Raw genomic sequence first — 15,528 nt, 5'->3', positions numbered from 1 at the left:
CATCTAATCTGTGTGCTTCCAGTGACTCGCCATTTCAGCACTGAGATAGTTTGCTGTCACAATGGTTTGAAATCGTGGTAGGTTTTCAGAGATCTTATGCAAACCCATTAAGTTCTCCTTGGAAATGATTAAGAAATGTAGATCATAAGTGTCGTGCTCCTACTCAGGAATACTCATTTAGTGAGCCTAAAACTGCTTTGATTTTAGTACGTCATCTTAAAGTAACTTAGACTTGTTTGTCTTGGCTCACCATGACAAAACTGAACATCTAAATAAAAGATGTTTATCTATTGATCGCTTTTGTCTGTCTAACTACTTCTTGCAAAGGTCTTTCTGTGCTTTGACACACTGAAGTGCAAGTCTTTCCAGTAGTTCTGAGCATATGTGGCTTGGGGATGATCATGGAGTCCTTTATCTTGTTGCTCCTATTCTAGAAGAGTACTTCAGAACTTCTTGAATCAGACTGGAATTAGTGTAAAATTCTGAATGAATGTGTCTTGTTTAATAAAGCTGAATTAATTATACATGTGACCCTTAAACAGGCAGTTATAAAGCATCTCAAAGTTTTATTGTGGGAAATACAAACATCTGGAGGAAACAAATAAAAGGAGGTTTGTCCCTGTGTCATCCCTGGCTTCCACTGCCCTGCATTCCCTCTCCCCAGCCCCGCCCCCCCCAAAACCCACCAGTTTTAACTTTGCTGTGGGGCATGGTAAGAAAAAGATTGGAAGAAATTCATTTGAGCAGGATCCATTCCTCAAGCTCAAAATCCAGATATTACAAATTTCTAGAGGCTGGGAGAATATTTGAGGAAAGTATTAATTCATGTTTGCCCTTTTCTTGTGCTTTTCCTTGTGCAGCTGCTGTTGGTCACTGTTAGAGATGGATAACTGACTTAGAAAAATGGTGCAGTTCTCCCTGTGTTCCTAGTCCAGTGTGCTGTTTGTCTGTTCCTTGTGTCATGTTCAGGTCTCTCCTTTTGGAGAGCAAATTCACCTTGGCTGAGCTATGAAAAATACGGATTTGAGCCCTTCTGCCATGGAGGGCTGTGGTGTAAGATCTGTAACAGCTTGGATTAATTCAAGTTAGGAGCAGGGACATTCTGCATCAGGAAGCTGTAATATTTCTGGTAGAGGTTTAGGCAGTTTTGAAATCTTGTATTTGGAAGCCTACCCCTGGAAATAAAAGTCTAATTGAGGACTGTGTACTGACTGAGCTTGGTTTAAGCAACTCAACTCTCAGAATTTATTGAAGAGTTGTGTAACTCTGCTGACATCTGTGGTCATCAATGAATGTGAAATCAAGTATAAAATAATGTTGTTCACTGTAGCAGGTGGGACTAGCTGAAGAATAGACCATTTTGTAGCTACATGGATCAGTTTTGATACTGCACCCCCACCCCATTATTGAACACATTTCTAAAAGACTAGGTAGCTGTATAGGAATGGGAGTAGGCAGAAGAGATTGACTAAACATCTGTAGCTAGCTAAGCTGTCAAGAATTTGGAGTTAATTTTAATGGAGTTTGATAGCAGACTTCAGGTCTTTGCTTTTTTTGAACATGATAGGACCTTGTTTTTAGACTGCTGATTCATCATACGTGTGACATTGCGATGCTGAATTGTATTCCTCAGTTGTGTGAAGGTTCTTCTCGTGTATTTTGGTCTTTGGCTCTAAATGTGATCTGTAGAATATTTTCAAAGGTAATAATTGCAGCAGTCTGCCTTCTGTCAATAGGTATGAAACTAGAATAGTTCAATTTTGGAAATGTGTGTACCTGGTATTTTTTATCTTCCTTCCTCCCCTCTACCCACAGTGGTTTGTATTCTTCGGGTACTTCAAGTCTGGGAGCTTTTCTCCTTCGACCTCATAATGAGGAGCACAGAATGCCCTTCATGAAAGCAGAGCATTGACTCTTGATCCATGGCAGAGGCTGCTGTGTCTCCATCAAAAAAGGACCCCCAGAAAAGGGAGAAAAATGCAGGCTTGGATCAGGCTGCAGAATTTTTCTGCAAGTCAGAATCTTTTAGAAACCTCTCTGAGAGTGAACTCTACCACTTTGCTCATCAGCAGCAGGAAAACAGCTTGATTATTTGATTCTTAGATTTCAGATTTCTTCATGACGGAAACAGCTTGGCCCTACCATCCAAGTTATAGTTTTGTTGTCTCAGATGAATTGAAATGAAATATTTTTGCTAGCTTGACAGTTTCAAACTCAACTTTCTTCTCTTTTTAGGCAACTGTGTCACAATAACCTGGTTTTATTTGCTTGTGTTTAAGCATTAGATTCACTTAAACTTACGTCCATATAACTAAATAACAAATAGTGGGATATTCCATCCATTGTTAACATTCTGCTGGAATAGAACATGTTCTTTCTTGTGTAACTAAACTTAATGTTTTTAATTTTTTTTTTTTACATGCTCATTAATTAATGGACTGGTTCATTCAAAGGCACTTTTTCATTTTGCTTTGTATAGGAAGTTGGCATGGTTTTAGGGGAAACTTTCTGAGATCACCACAAGAAGTAAAGGTACTGAAAATGTATATATAGGTTCCGTTTTTGTAAAGAAGCTCTTATAACTTGAAATTTCATTTTATTTCTGTGAATTCTACTACAAGTCCTTTTGCGGTTGTTGTCCCCGTTCTCCTTGCCCTGTCCCTTGTATCCTCCCTGAAGTGGGAAGGTTCTGCAGTTCTTGGCAGCTTCTTGGGGGTCACAAGCCTACGTTTAAAAAACATCCTCTGTCACCATATTCTGCTTATTCTTTAAGTTTTGGCAAAGTGCTAGAATCAGCAACCTCTGGTGGATATCTCAAGTTCCTCTTTTTCACAATAGTTGCACAACTTTCAGGTTGCTAACTTAAAAAACAAAATACAGCTTTGTGGTAGAGAGAACATTTTCATGGTTTCCTAAGAAAGCAGTCTACATGTTATGTCTCTTGATTTTGGCCCACAGTAAGCTTTGAGCCTATTGTCCAATTTCAAACAAACTTGGTAAAGGAGTCTAAAATATGTACATTTCTGTCATAGGGCTGGATAGTGTGTGGCTACCAGAGTAACTATTACCTAGGTTTGTCTCTTGCTGAACTAGGCATACATCATCATAGAGTGGGAATGTAAGGTAGTTGAGTAACACAGGGGGCTGCAGTACTAGAAAATAAAAAGAACTGAGGATTTCATAGCTAGATACAGAAAAATGTGGTGGGAAAGCTTAGTGAGTTGATGTCATATGTGAGATGCAGCGCTGTTGCAGGCCAGAATTTAATTCTTCTGCTCATGGAACTATGTAGTTTTGAGATCACTAAAATTGTTCTGTATGCCACTTGGTGTAGATTGTTGCACGGCTAGTTCTGACTTGAGGCTATTTTGGATTTCACTCTTCTTGAAGTTATTTCCTCTATTTTCTGTTTTGTCATTGATTGTCAGCAAGAAGAATACATTTTTTTTTCCAATCTGCATAATCTGATGTGTTCCCTGCTCTGTAGTACTACTCTCCTATGCTAAGCAGGCAGTTATTTGTTGTCCAGAGGTGCAATGCAGACTATATGTGCATTTTATCTGTCAAAACCTGAAACCATGTTCTGTAGCTGTATTAGTGGTGTTAAGCATGATCAGACTTTACCTGAATAGTGTTACATGTCCATTTCCTCCTGTGGTTGGAGAACTGTGTTCTATTTAAAATGCTGAAGATTGTATTTAACCATGCTGTTTATGCCTCTGGCAAATTACACGGTGCTGTTCATCAGAAGCTATAGCTATTTGGCTTTTCAGTAGTATGGGAAGGACTTCAAGGTGGTTTGTTTGTTTTAAACATTAATGTGGTTTATAGTGATTTGTTCAGGCTTTCATTATTATGTCGTCCTGATCCAGAGAGTGATTTATCTCTCCCCAACCCCCAAAAGGACAACTTGATATGTTTGAGATTTTAAATATGCACTTTCTTGGCTTTCTAATATGGTATGCACGTAGGTTTTATGCAGGTTTGGGTTTTGTTTTCTTTTTGTTTATTTTTTTTTAGTGGTGTAAAATCTAGCATTTATTTGTATGTTCAGCGTACAGTTCTTTTAATGCTTGTATGGAGTAATATATTGGTTGCACGAGTAGTTCCAGAAGGTGCATGTACTTCATGTATTAAGTAAGGTATCACTTAATAGATAGCCCAAAAAGAGTGTGCAGATAGGTCATATTTGTCCTGTATTTTGCAACAGCAACAAAGAACAAGTGTTTCTAGTACTACTGCTACTACTATCAGCAAATAATAGCTTACCTCATTCCATTGGCAAACTAGTTTACTGCTTGTCTTTGTTTTGAAATAGTTTTATGCCCTTGATTTTACAATTCTGTTGTATTCCAGAATTTTATTTTTAAGAGGAAGAATAAACCTTATAATTAAAGTAGAAGCAGCAGAAGCTCTGCAGTTACTAAATATGTAAGAGTTTGAAAAACTGAGGAAAAAATCTACAGTAGCTTAAAAAAATTGCAGTTGTTTCACCTTTCTGGCAAAATATCTTTCACCTTTACTTGACTCCCACCAAAAAATTTGCTTTCTCCTGTTATCGTTGACATTTTATGAGAGTGATAGCATTTGTACTGATGAGCTCTTATGATTTGATCATAACTGTTGTGATATTTAATTACTTTTATTCTTAAAATTCACAGTTCCTGGAGCCAGATAATTGCCTGAGAATCTCGTATTTTTAAAGAACTTTTTTATATTTGTTTTAAAAAAAGAGGGTTAAAAATCTTAGCCTTTTCATTCATTTTCAATCTCTGATTGAAAGCAAATTGAAAAAAAAGTGCAATCGCTAGAGGATCTGGGGTATATTTCAGTTTTTGTGGTTGTAGTTGTATCACTTTTAAGAGCAGACTCAGTAGTGAGGCTGTTTGTCGATCATGTTCATTTTGCTGGTGTGTAGACAGAAATCAAGAGCAGGATCCAAATTTACTGTATAGGTAGATGAGTCAGACATAACTGGAGAAAGGTTATAACAAAGTAAATACTTACAAGATCTTAACTGATAGTAATGCATTAACTGTAGATTTTTGGAATGGTGACCAAAAAAAAAAACAAAGGGAGGGGAAGATGACCAAAGAAGGTGTGCTAAATGGAGAAAGATATGAGGGTCAATAGAAAGGCAGAGCAGGTATGGAATTCTTCTGTGATAAAGAGACTGGGGAGAAGATGACAGGAAGTCACTAACATCAGTTAGGCAGGAAAAAAGTGTTGTTGGAATGTGTCTTCAGCTGTTTTTCTGTATCTTCTTTCCCTGTTGGGTCTGGCTGGTTTTCTCTTCTACTTTCTTGACAGTTAATAGAGGCAGGGAATTGAAGATGCATCAGTGTTTGCGTATTATGTGTGGGTTTGGATGATGATAGTCTCCCTTCGCTGCCTTTTCTCGGAGGGACTGCTGGGTGGCGAGTTGTGTTTTAACATTTGCTTATCTTCTTATTGTCACTGCCTTCTTCAAATCATTATTTGTATGAGTGACAAACTAGCTCCACCCTTTGCCTTCTAACTGGCATTTCAGTTCTGTTGCTTTTTTTGATCTAACCATGTTCATTCTACTTCTGTTTACTCCCTGTGGCACTCTTCCTCTAACTGCAGTTCAGTGCTACCATGCTTGATATTCCTTGGCCAGCTGACAGCTCACTTATCTAATGCACGTGGAGCCTAACGGTTTCATAGACAGGTACTACTTCTTGTCCTGGGCTTCTGGTCAGTAGGGATTTTTCCCCAACCTGTATAATGAACTTTACCCTGCATGTAGATCAACAGAAGTAATGGCTTCACAGAGGGGTATGAACTCTTCCTATTTAAATTGTTAATGTACAAATCTGACTAGTGTTAACATGTTTAGTCATTTACTTGTTGGCTGTTCTAGCAGAAATGTTAGTCAAGCATTTGTAGATCATGGATGGAGTTTTAGTTTGCGAGTAAATGAAATGCCACCAGTTCTACCAGCAAATCCGAGTACTTTGTCCTCAGACTTGCTGTCAATATTTTTCTGAAAATACACAAGCAATCCTTAGTTGCCAAAAATACAGTTTTGAATAAATATATGTTGTTTAGAAACATTTTACTTTAAAGTTAAAAAGTATTTTTCCATTTGTATTGTATATTTTCAGTTATATAGTTATATATCATTATCTACTTAATTTCATAGTAATTATTGAACAAACTCTAAACAGCAGACTCAGTTGAAGGCAGGCATTTTAGCCGAAATTCCTGCTACTGTTAATATTTGAGCAGTTTGTAATGCACATAAATATTTGATTTATCACACGTTTTACAAAAACTTAGAACTGAATCAGTCTGTGTTCCCTGAACTGTAGAATGTCAAATAACGAGAGCATTTTTATCAATCAGCATGGTTAGAATTTCAACACAGAGCTTTCTGCATTATGTATTAAGTGATCTTATTTGTCTTGGTTGATTTTCTACTGCGTTATTTACATGGTTACTAGAAAATGGAGGGGAAGAGAGAGAGATGCATGTAATTGTTTTTGTAATTTTTTTTTCAGGTATTTTTAGCAGCAATGATGTAGCAGTATCATTTCCAAATGCAGTATCTGGCTCAGGATCTAGCACCCCCGTTTCCAGTTCTCATTTACCTCAGCAGGCTTCAGGCCACTTGCAGCAAGTGGGAGCTCTATCACCTTCAACTGCGCCTTCTGTAACTACTGTTGTTGCTGCAACTCAGGTAAACTATCACAAGAGTTTAAGATAGCAAACCATGTTATTGACCTACTTGTTTTTAATGTTAAAAGAAACAATAATTTGTTTGGAAAATAGGTTGATAAGTATTGTGTTTGTTATGAAAATGTTACAGTGACTAGAAGTTCCCCATATGATTACGTAGTTCCATCTTTGTAGAGCACATAGATTTTAAAAGATGCTCTGTGGAAGTGTGTAGTAATAATGACTGTGTTATGACTAGCAGCATAAATGGCAGTTGCAATTCATCAGTGCTCTAACCAATGTCTGTTATCAGAACAATGTTGTAACAAAGGATTTAAGAGAGGAAACCATAAACGTTTGCCTGTTTCATGCCAAAATGCTGGTTTTAGTTAAAGAACAGAGGTTTATTTGGAAAATTTGATGAATGGACAATGAAGGCTAGCCCTGGCAAAGAGGTGGCCAAGGCAGTCATCTTGATATCAAATGAAAGTTGACGTGTGTGCTATAGCTGTATATCTGAAAGATCATACAAATTAAGACATGTAGTTCCTGTTTGATGGTGAAGGAATAAGAGAGGTGTTAAGGGAGTGTGGAAGGGTGATGTAGTCAAAGTAATGAATCAGAAAATCTATCTTTATGGTAGTATTTTGTATGAATTTAAGTTTGGTAAGATTGCATTTATCAAGGCAAGAAGAGAGTATGAAGTTATAGCTGTAGAAAGCTATCATGGTTAGAGTGCAAGTACGAAGGAATACTCTACTGGATAGTATGTTTTTTATTCTCTGTGTTTCTTGTATTTGTTGTTTTCTGGTGGGAATATGTTTTACGATTAATGCATCAAATATATCTTTTTTTGTGTGTGCGTATAAGCAATCAACTTCTAATTTGTAGAGTGTACAGTGATTGAAGATAGTGGACATAAACCTGAAGAATTAAAATCAGGTTTAATAGGTACATACTTGTGTGTGTATGGTACATACGTGTGTGTATAGCACATATGTATAGCAGAAATACTATGTGCAGGCCAACATAGAATACATTTCAATATCAACTAACACTTTGTGGCTATAGGTAGCAGTTCATATTTTTACATAATTCTTCTGGACTGGTTTCCTAAGGAAATAAGGCCTGCTTTATGCTAGTCTGTGTGACTTCAGTCTTGTAACTTTAGAATCTGTTCGCCAGTTCCACCCAAAATTGGGTGACATCTGTGTTGCACAAATTGATATATTTTAAAGAAATCAATTAAAAATGTGATGCTTTGGTGAAAAGGCAGTGTAGCTTTTGTGAAGGGAGGTTTTTTTTTTTTTTGTGGAGATAAGGAGAGAGGTAGTGTCATAGTTTAGTTTAGTAACAAAATAAAAATTTAAAAAAAATGAAACAAGTAGATGCTCAGTTTTCACAGTGGAGAGGTTTAGCATGAGAGTCTTGGAAAGATCAGCTTTGTGGCCTTTTGTACAGCTCAATGTACTAATAAATGATCTAGGAAAATGAGGAGGAGGAGCAGCTATGCTTGCTGGTTATGCTAGGTTATGGAGTAAGCTATTCTGAAGATGAGCTGTCCCAGACTGCTGAAAGACCTCACCAGCCTGTGTTGACAAGGTGGTAAGAGGGAAAATGAAGTTACTGTTAAAGGAAGAAGGCAGTTTCTATTCAAAACATATAGAGTAGATATCAGAAGGGGTGCCAGAAGAACCATGGAGGGAATACCGGCAAGGAGCAGCATCTTTATAAGGAATGTGTAAATAGCTTAGGATTCTTGGCCTGAAAAAGAGACACTGAGAAGGGACAAGACAAAGGTGTTTAAAATCACAGTTGACACGGAAAAATAAAGTAAGCAAGAATTGTGCACCATCACTTCTGTTTGATAAACTCTGTCAGAGGATAAACGCATTCAGTAAGCAATAGGACAGAGCCCATATTTAGCAGGAGGAACAGAAATATCACACATTTTTTTTCTTCATATTGTTACAAAAAGGAGACGTATACCCTAGGAGATGTACTTCCTCTTAGTGTGTAGATGAATTAGAGCCCTCTATAGGTTAAGTGCTTAAAATTCCTGTTCTTCCTTTGGCTCTGTTTTTTGGGAGATGTGCCATTTTTGGTGTTGTTGTTGTTGTGTGTCCCCCATCACCCATCTCTGGAGCTGTGTATCTTACCTGAGTACATGTTTTCAAGTGGTCATAGATTTACTTGTCAGGATCTTATTCAGAGGTACAACCTTTTAAAGAGTCTTTTGGCTCTGAACCTATAAAGGGAGGTTCCAATGGCGAGAAGTTTTGTTTGACAGCCTCAAAGGGGCTGTCTGTGTGCACTGAGAATTAATGTAGTCCTACGCTACTTCAGTGATTCTAGGACTACACTAGGTTAACTAGTGCCTGCTGTAGGAAATTGGTAAAGGCATAGTCTTTGATTTTCCTACATCAGTGGTGTCAACAAATGAATTTGAACATGGTCCTTCCAACGTCTGAACTGTTATACAGGCACTGATATTTCGACCAAACATCACACCTCTGGTAAGCTGTATAGCATGACATGTCTCTTAAGTTACGCTTTACAGCCAAGGCACCTGTATATTTGCTGTCCCAATCTTTTTCCTCTTCTGTATTCCCTATCTTCACCATTTGCAGTTAGACTGGCACTTTTCCTTTTTGTCTGGCATCCATTAACAGGTTACTGTCACCTTTCTGGTTTGGTGTTAGGGCTTGCTTGTTTGTTTGTTTTGTGGTAGTTTGTTTTTTTGTGAGAAACTTCCTACAAAGAAGCTGTAGTGGCAAGAAGTGAACAGTCAGGTGATTTTACGGTCCATTGACATAGTTCTTCCTCATTCATGGGGAAAATGAGTTTACATAGTACTTTCTGGCACGGACGAGAAAGAAGATGGATGTCTATTATAAATTTTAAAATATTAAGTACTTTCATGTCCTGTTTGAGGTTTAGGATTGGTGCCGCTTCTGTCATTGCACCAGGCAATGATGCTTTTTCCCAACTTCCAAGACTTAAAAATACCAAGCAGGTCTTCCTGCTGGAAGTGTCTTTGAGTCACACTAATTCAGGACAACCACCTGTAATGTGTTTTTGTTTTCCTGGGCTCCGGGGTCTTTTTAAGTTCATGAGGTCCTTACTAGTGATTGAAGAGACTCAGTCAAGAGAGCCTAATCCACCATTTTTCTCCATGCAGTTAGCATAAATGAGTGATTATGCTTCGGGTGTTAGGGTTTTGCCCTCCTAGGTCCTGCAAAGTTTCATCAGAGTGCTGGGCTCTTGTGGCTATATTCTCAGTGCTTACCCACCTCTTGAACATGAAAGTCTTCAAATAACGTTGTGCTAGTATATGTTTTGTGTAGTGTTCTAATTAAATCAACCAAAGTCCTTGGTGTGCATACAGTAGTTAGAAGTTAAGGTAAGCTTGTGCTGCCTCTATAGCAGATAAAAAGTACGATTTAAAAAAACAGGTTTTATTTAAACTATCGGTTAAGAGAGCAAGTGTGACCAAACTTTGGTTGCTTAGGTGGCTGGTCAGGATGGCAGACATGTGGTTGGAATAGTACTAAAAATTGGAATAGCCTTAAAGATGTGCTGCTAAGGTGCACTCCTCTAGGATTTCAGCTGTTAAGTTTTCTTAGATCTCTGTTGGGTATTTGTAATTACAGTTTTGGGATCATCATGAATTTTGATGTTTTTGGAGGGATTTTTTGCATCCTTTCTTTTTAAAGCAAGGGCATTAAGAAATTGTAAAGAGAAAATCTTGGAAAACAAAAATACTTCCATAGAATTAGTCTGAAAATTGGCTTAATTGTTTTTCATAGAAGATTATGGTAGAAATCTAATACAGAAAATTTTTTCTTAGTATTAAAAAAACTTGGAAGCAATTGATGGCAACTGCCATAAAATGAGAAAATTAAGTAATACTACTGTGCCTTTTGTTATTTTTTAATAACTGCTATGGCCATATAAAACCCCCAAGTGCTGCTTTTTCCTTCAGCAACTAAACAACACTGATTTTAGAGCTTAAAAAAACTCCAGCAACTTTAAAATTCTGGATTTTGTTTATTTCATTCTATTGTCTAGTATGATAGTTCACATACTGTGTTTCTATTTGTTTGTTTTTAAGACAAAAGCGCAGTATGGGCCTTGCTGCAATCATCTTTTGTGTCTCATTTTCTCTCTTGTGCCACTTATAATTTTTATTCCAATCTCATAAATCCAGAAGAGATTATTAGCTTGTGTTCCATGCTGTGACATAACTGAATTTAAATGATGGTGTTCCTCACCAGGTGGGAATCAGTGGTCTACTAAAAATGCCACTTGCTGGAAATGCGGATTTTTTTGCATCCTCTTCCTCTTTTTTTGTATGTCTTGTGTATAGACTCAGGTAGGTCACACTGCTTAATTCAATGAGGCTTTATTAGCATAACAAAGCATTGAACAATTACAAGAATACAGGAAAAAAAGGGATACAGGAGGGAAGGTACAACCAGCACAAACATTTGCTGATTGATGTTTGTTGATATTGCTGGTTTTGCATGTCACAGCAAGTTAGTATATCCCATGCTTCTGTCTTCTCTCAGAAGTCTTGTCTTCAACTTTTGCATAAATATCAATGTGTGCTCTGTTGTGGAGAAAAATCACTTTTTTGCATTTGGATTTTTATTAAGCCAAGTCACAAGTTACACCCCTCTGAGATCCTATGCTCAGATTTTATCTCAAAGATTTCATTGTGTTTCATAATGACAGCAAAAATGTTTGTCAGCCTGTTTTGTTGTTTTGGATTTGCTTTCTGCTCATCAGGAAACGGTGGCTGTTAGATTAATTTTTTTTTTTTTTCATTTTGACTTTGTAGATTTTATAATGAAATGTTTGCTACTTGAGATTGAGATTGAAATAGCTTGAGCTGTCTTTTCTTCTTGATGACTTAAATGGGTGAAATTACCCTGGTAGTGCACTGTAGTAATTTGTTTCTGGGGTCTTTATGTTCCAAATGCAAGATCAGACTGCAGAAATGGGAGTAAGGGGTTTTGACTGGGTTTTCTGCCAGTCATTAATTATTAAAGCCATCTCTAAGACTATATTCCTTTTAAGAAAAAAATGCATTTAAGTGTCCTGTAATCTCATTTCAGTAGTATTTTTAGTGGGAGTGGAAATGGCATGTAGTGTTTTGGTGTTTTTTTTAAAGACTTGCAGCCTTTTACTTTAAATGTTTGTAGCTCACTGACTCTTCAGTGCTGATACTATATGATTCAGTAATATACAGTCTTTACAATATTGTAATCTCAGTCTATTCAGAGTTTTTCAGGATTAATTCTTACTGTGGAAATTTAACATGATCAAACTGTGACTGTAGGTTTTTTTTCTTTTTATTCTCCCATGTGATGGTGTCTGTGCTCTTGGTGACTCCATTAAGAGTCAGTTTCAAGCAATACAGCGCATACTTGTCACTAACCTGTTTTACAGATACAATCCAAAAGATTATTTTGTTTTTTGTAGGACAGAGAAAATACGGTTTTTGTAAGTGTATTCCTCTTTCTTTTTTAAGCTGATTTTCTTCCTCTGCAGCTTCTGTTTTATTTTCTTCCCAAGTTCCCATCTCTTCCTTCATTCGCTGTGCTTCCTTTGCCTCAGAAGCAGCTAACAAAGAGAAAGAAAAGGACAAGAAGTATCTGTAACAGCAGTCCTTATGGCTTGCACAGAGATAGGGAAGTTACTCTTTTTAGTCCTGGTTTTATTTGTGGTGGCATGATGGGTCCACTTCAGCATGGTGTAATGAACTATTGCCTCCATGATGGAGGTGTGTTAATTGGGAATGTAGGTGCTGCTACTCAGTTGCCATTCTAAGTGAAGTAAGTTTGCTTTTACCACTTCCATTGTCCCTTCTGAGGTTGGTTTGGCTTCATGCCCCTTAGGAGCAGTAGAAAACCAGCAAGGTTTTCTTTAGCATTCATACAGTGGTGGCTGTCCTCCTTTGATCCCGCTTTTAGTGGGAGATAAGGCTTATTTTTCCGATAGTTTTGGAGTAATTTGTTAACAATATAGGAATGTGAAAGCTCAGGAATCTTGAGAACTTTTCAGATTCTGAATTTAGGGCACCTGGTGTTTCAGATGCTTCTGTCCTCTGGTGGTTATTTTCTCACTTTCTTAATTAGTCTAGTCCCTAAATTTATATCTTTCTAGTTCTCTGTTCTTTCTTCATAGCACTAGTTTACACTACTTTCTCTTGCGGTGGGGGTTTTGCTTGTCACAGTTCAAGATTGCATATCATTTTACATGCCATGAAGGGAAACATTCTCTTCCTTTTTTTTTTCTGTTCTAGCAACCATGGGAAAATAAGTGAAAATACAGGAAAAAGGAACTCTGTTCTTGGCTCTTGACCCTATCAGCAGAGAAGTTAGGAACAGTTTTGGGAGCAATCTTATTTATACCTTCCAAAACAGGGGAGGAATTATGAGGAAATTCAAGAGTACACCTACAGTGAGTGATCTGTGCTGAAAATTCAATTTGAAAGGTTTTTCTGCAAGTCTTCAGTAGGCGAGATTTGGATGTTTTCATGCAGCTGTAACGTGGAAATAAAGATCTCATATTCTCAAATTCAGCATGGGCAAGGCAGATACTCCTGTCTTGCTCAGAGAAATGTACTGTTTTCTGCCTTTTTTTTTTTTTTTTGCTTTAAATTGGCTATTCAGCTCAAAGTAAATAAGTAAATGTGAGTGAGGAAGGAAAGTTTCAGGTTAAGCACCTGAAGTTTTTGGGGCTGGCGAAAGTGTAAGTCTGTTTAAGGGAATTTTCTGTACCATTCTCGCTGTGGGTACCCTAGAAAATGGCAGGTTTATTAGCTGTCATTGTTTGATGCACTTCTCTTCAGGGTGCAGAATGAATGCACACACACAAAAAAAGACAAACTGCAATCAGTTCTAGGACATTCCTGTGTGACACTCTCAGACGTTAAGTAACCTGCAGTACTAGATGGTTGGCTGCTTAAGCTCCCCAAGGTACGCATAGTATCTGAAGTATTTAGAATTTACATTACCTTTGGATTGGAACATTTTAAGACTTAAAACTAGAGACTTGGAAATGATGCCAACAAACCTATGTAAGGAATAATCCTTTCTTGCGGTGTAAAGTAACTTATCCTAATTATGGTAAATTACATTAGACATGTAATCAGAGATTATTTCCATAACTTAGGAAGACCCTTATGCTCTTTTAAGATTTTTTTCAGGCCACTTCTAGAAGTCTGTTTCTTACTTTGGAAGTAGTTGAGCTGTTGAATGCCAGAATAGCTCTTTTACAAAGTTCAGAATGCAGGTAGTACAGATTTCTGTTGCTTATCTGCAAAGCTAGTAAAGGGTGGGTGCCTTATAGAGAAACCTGTCATGCTTTAGATCAGTCATTATGTAAAGAATAGACAGCACTTACAACAATATGTTAGTATATTGCTAAATTTCTCAAAAATATACTTCCTCTGGTAGTCATGCCATGAAGTCATACCAGTCTTTTGCTGATACTAATTAACTCAGTGTAATCTAGACTTAAGTGATCCTTTCTGCAGATAAACAGTATGATTTGTAGTTGAATTTGTGGTCAGTTTGGTTGTATTTTCTGGGTTTGTCTTTCTAAGAGTGATTTGTATGACATTAAATATGTGTGGTAATTAACAAGAGAATAATGAAACATCTGGAGATCATGATATTGTATGGTTTGGTTTAAGCAGCATCATTCCAGAAAAGGGAAATTAAATCCTTACTGCAGTACTAGAATTATCTAATCAATAGAAATAGTGGATGCATGAAAACCAATTAATGTATTTTATGTGACTATCAAAACACCTCTTGATGGTACAATTGCTCAAAAGAGGTTCCTACCCACGGTGTCAAAGGTAAAATATGAACATGGATCACAGACTGTTGGATACTGAAATTACTCGGTTCTCCTTATAACTTAAGAAGGAGATACAAAAGGAAAAGCTGGCATATCCAGAAAAAAAGAAAGAATTCTCAATAGAGTGTGTTGCTCATCCTTGGGACTCATTGCGACAGGAAATTGCCAGTGCTGATAGGTTTAGAAAGTGTGCTAGATGCATCCCTCAGTATGTAAAAGACAGAGGGGGGTTTGGTTTTGTGGTGTAAGATGTCAGTGCAAAATAGTGACTTTCCTTCCAAAATGTGGAAGAACCAGGCTAGTAAAGGCTTCTCCACCTAAATTTTATTGTTTGTCACTTAAAAGCTGTTCTAATTCTTTGTTAGTTCTAGGCAAAACAGGTAAAAATATAATTTTCTTCTCATTTGATCTAACTGAGGATTTTCGGGATGGGGGTGGAAGAGAGTAGCAAGGAGGAAGAATTTACAGCCAGAGGGAAAATTCCTTCTAACATGTGACTCAACTAGAAGAACAAAGGAATCATAGTTGCAAGTAATCTAGTATTTAGCCCTATTAAAATCTTTACTTTTTGCATTTTCCTCTAGCTTCAGTAAGATTGTCTTCACACAGACGTAGTGCAGTATACAGGTAGTCTGAAATACGGTTACATGATTTTCACAGTGCTGCATGCTGAGACTACTGCATCAATGTTTCGGTCTAGCAATAAATGTTTTCTGCCTTCAAGCTGAAGCTTATTTAGCTTGGCTTATCGGGTGCTGCTGTAGCAACCATCAGTCTCCAGGCAACTGAGGCACATTGACCTCTTCGTTGAACTGAGTGTAGCACTACTTCAGTTTAGCTGCCTGAGACAATAGTAATGGTGTTGAACATGAAAAATGTGAAAATAAAAATATTTAAATAAAAACAAATGTTTAGGTTTGAAAACGATTTCAAGTGTATATACATGGTATATGCTTTGTTACAAGCTGCAAA

The 15,528-nt window shown here is 37.2% G+C and overlaps 1 protein-coding gene across 3 annotated transcripts in view; it reads left to right on the top strand.

Annotated features, from left to right (window-relative positions):
* Positions 1–15,528, top strand: part of MLLT10 (MLLT10 histone lysine methyltransferase DOT1L cofactor) — a 130,059-nt gene that overhangs the window by 86,741 nt on the left and 27,790 nt on the right. For all 3 annotated transcript variants that reach the window (XM_061468291.1, XM_061468288.1, XM_061468290.1), the window contains exon 12: positions 6,525–6,703. In XM_061468291.1, coding sequence (XP_061324275.1) covers positions 6,525–6,703 — 179 coding nt within the window. The remainder of the gene's footprint in view (positions 1–6,524; positions 6,704–15,528) is intronic.

This window comes from Pezoporus flaviventris, unplaced genomic scaffold (assembly GCF_033815535.1).
Source record: "Pezoporus flaviventris isolate CSIRO_AGI_PZ_B2104156 unplaced genomic scaffold, CSIRO_AGI_Pfla_v1 ptg000047l, whole genome shotgun sequence".
In the NCBI taxonomy this organism is placed as follows: Eukaryota; Metazoa; Chordata; class Aves; order Psittaciformes; family Psittacidae; genus Pezoporus; species Pezoporus flaviventris.
Note: the sequence above shows the minus strand (reverse complement) of the source record. Positions and strands in the feature narration are given on the sequence as shown.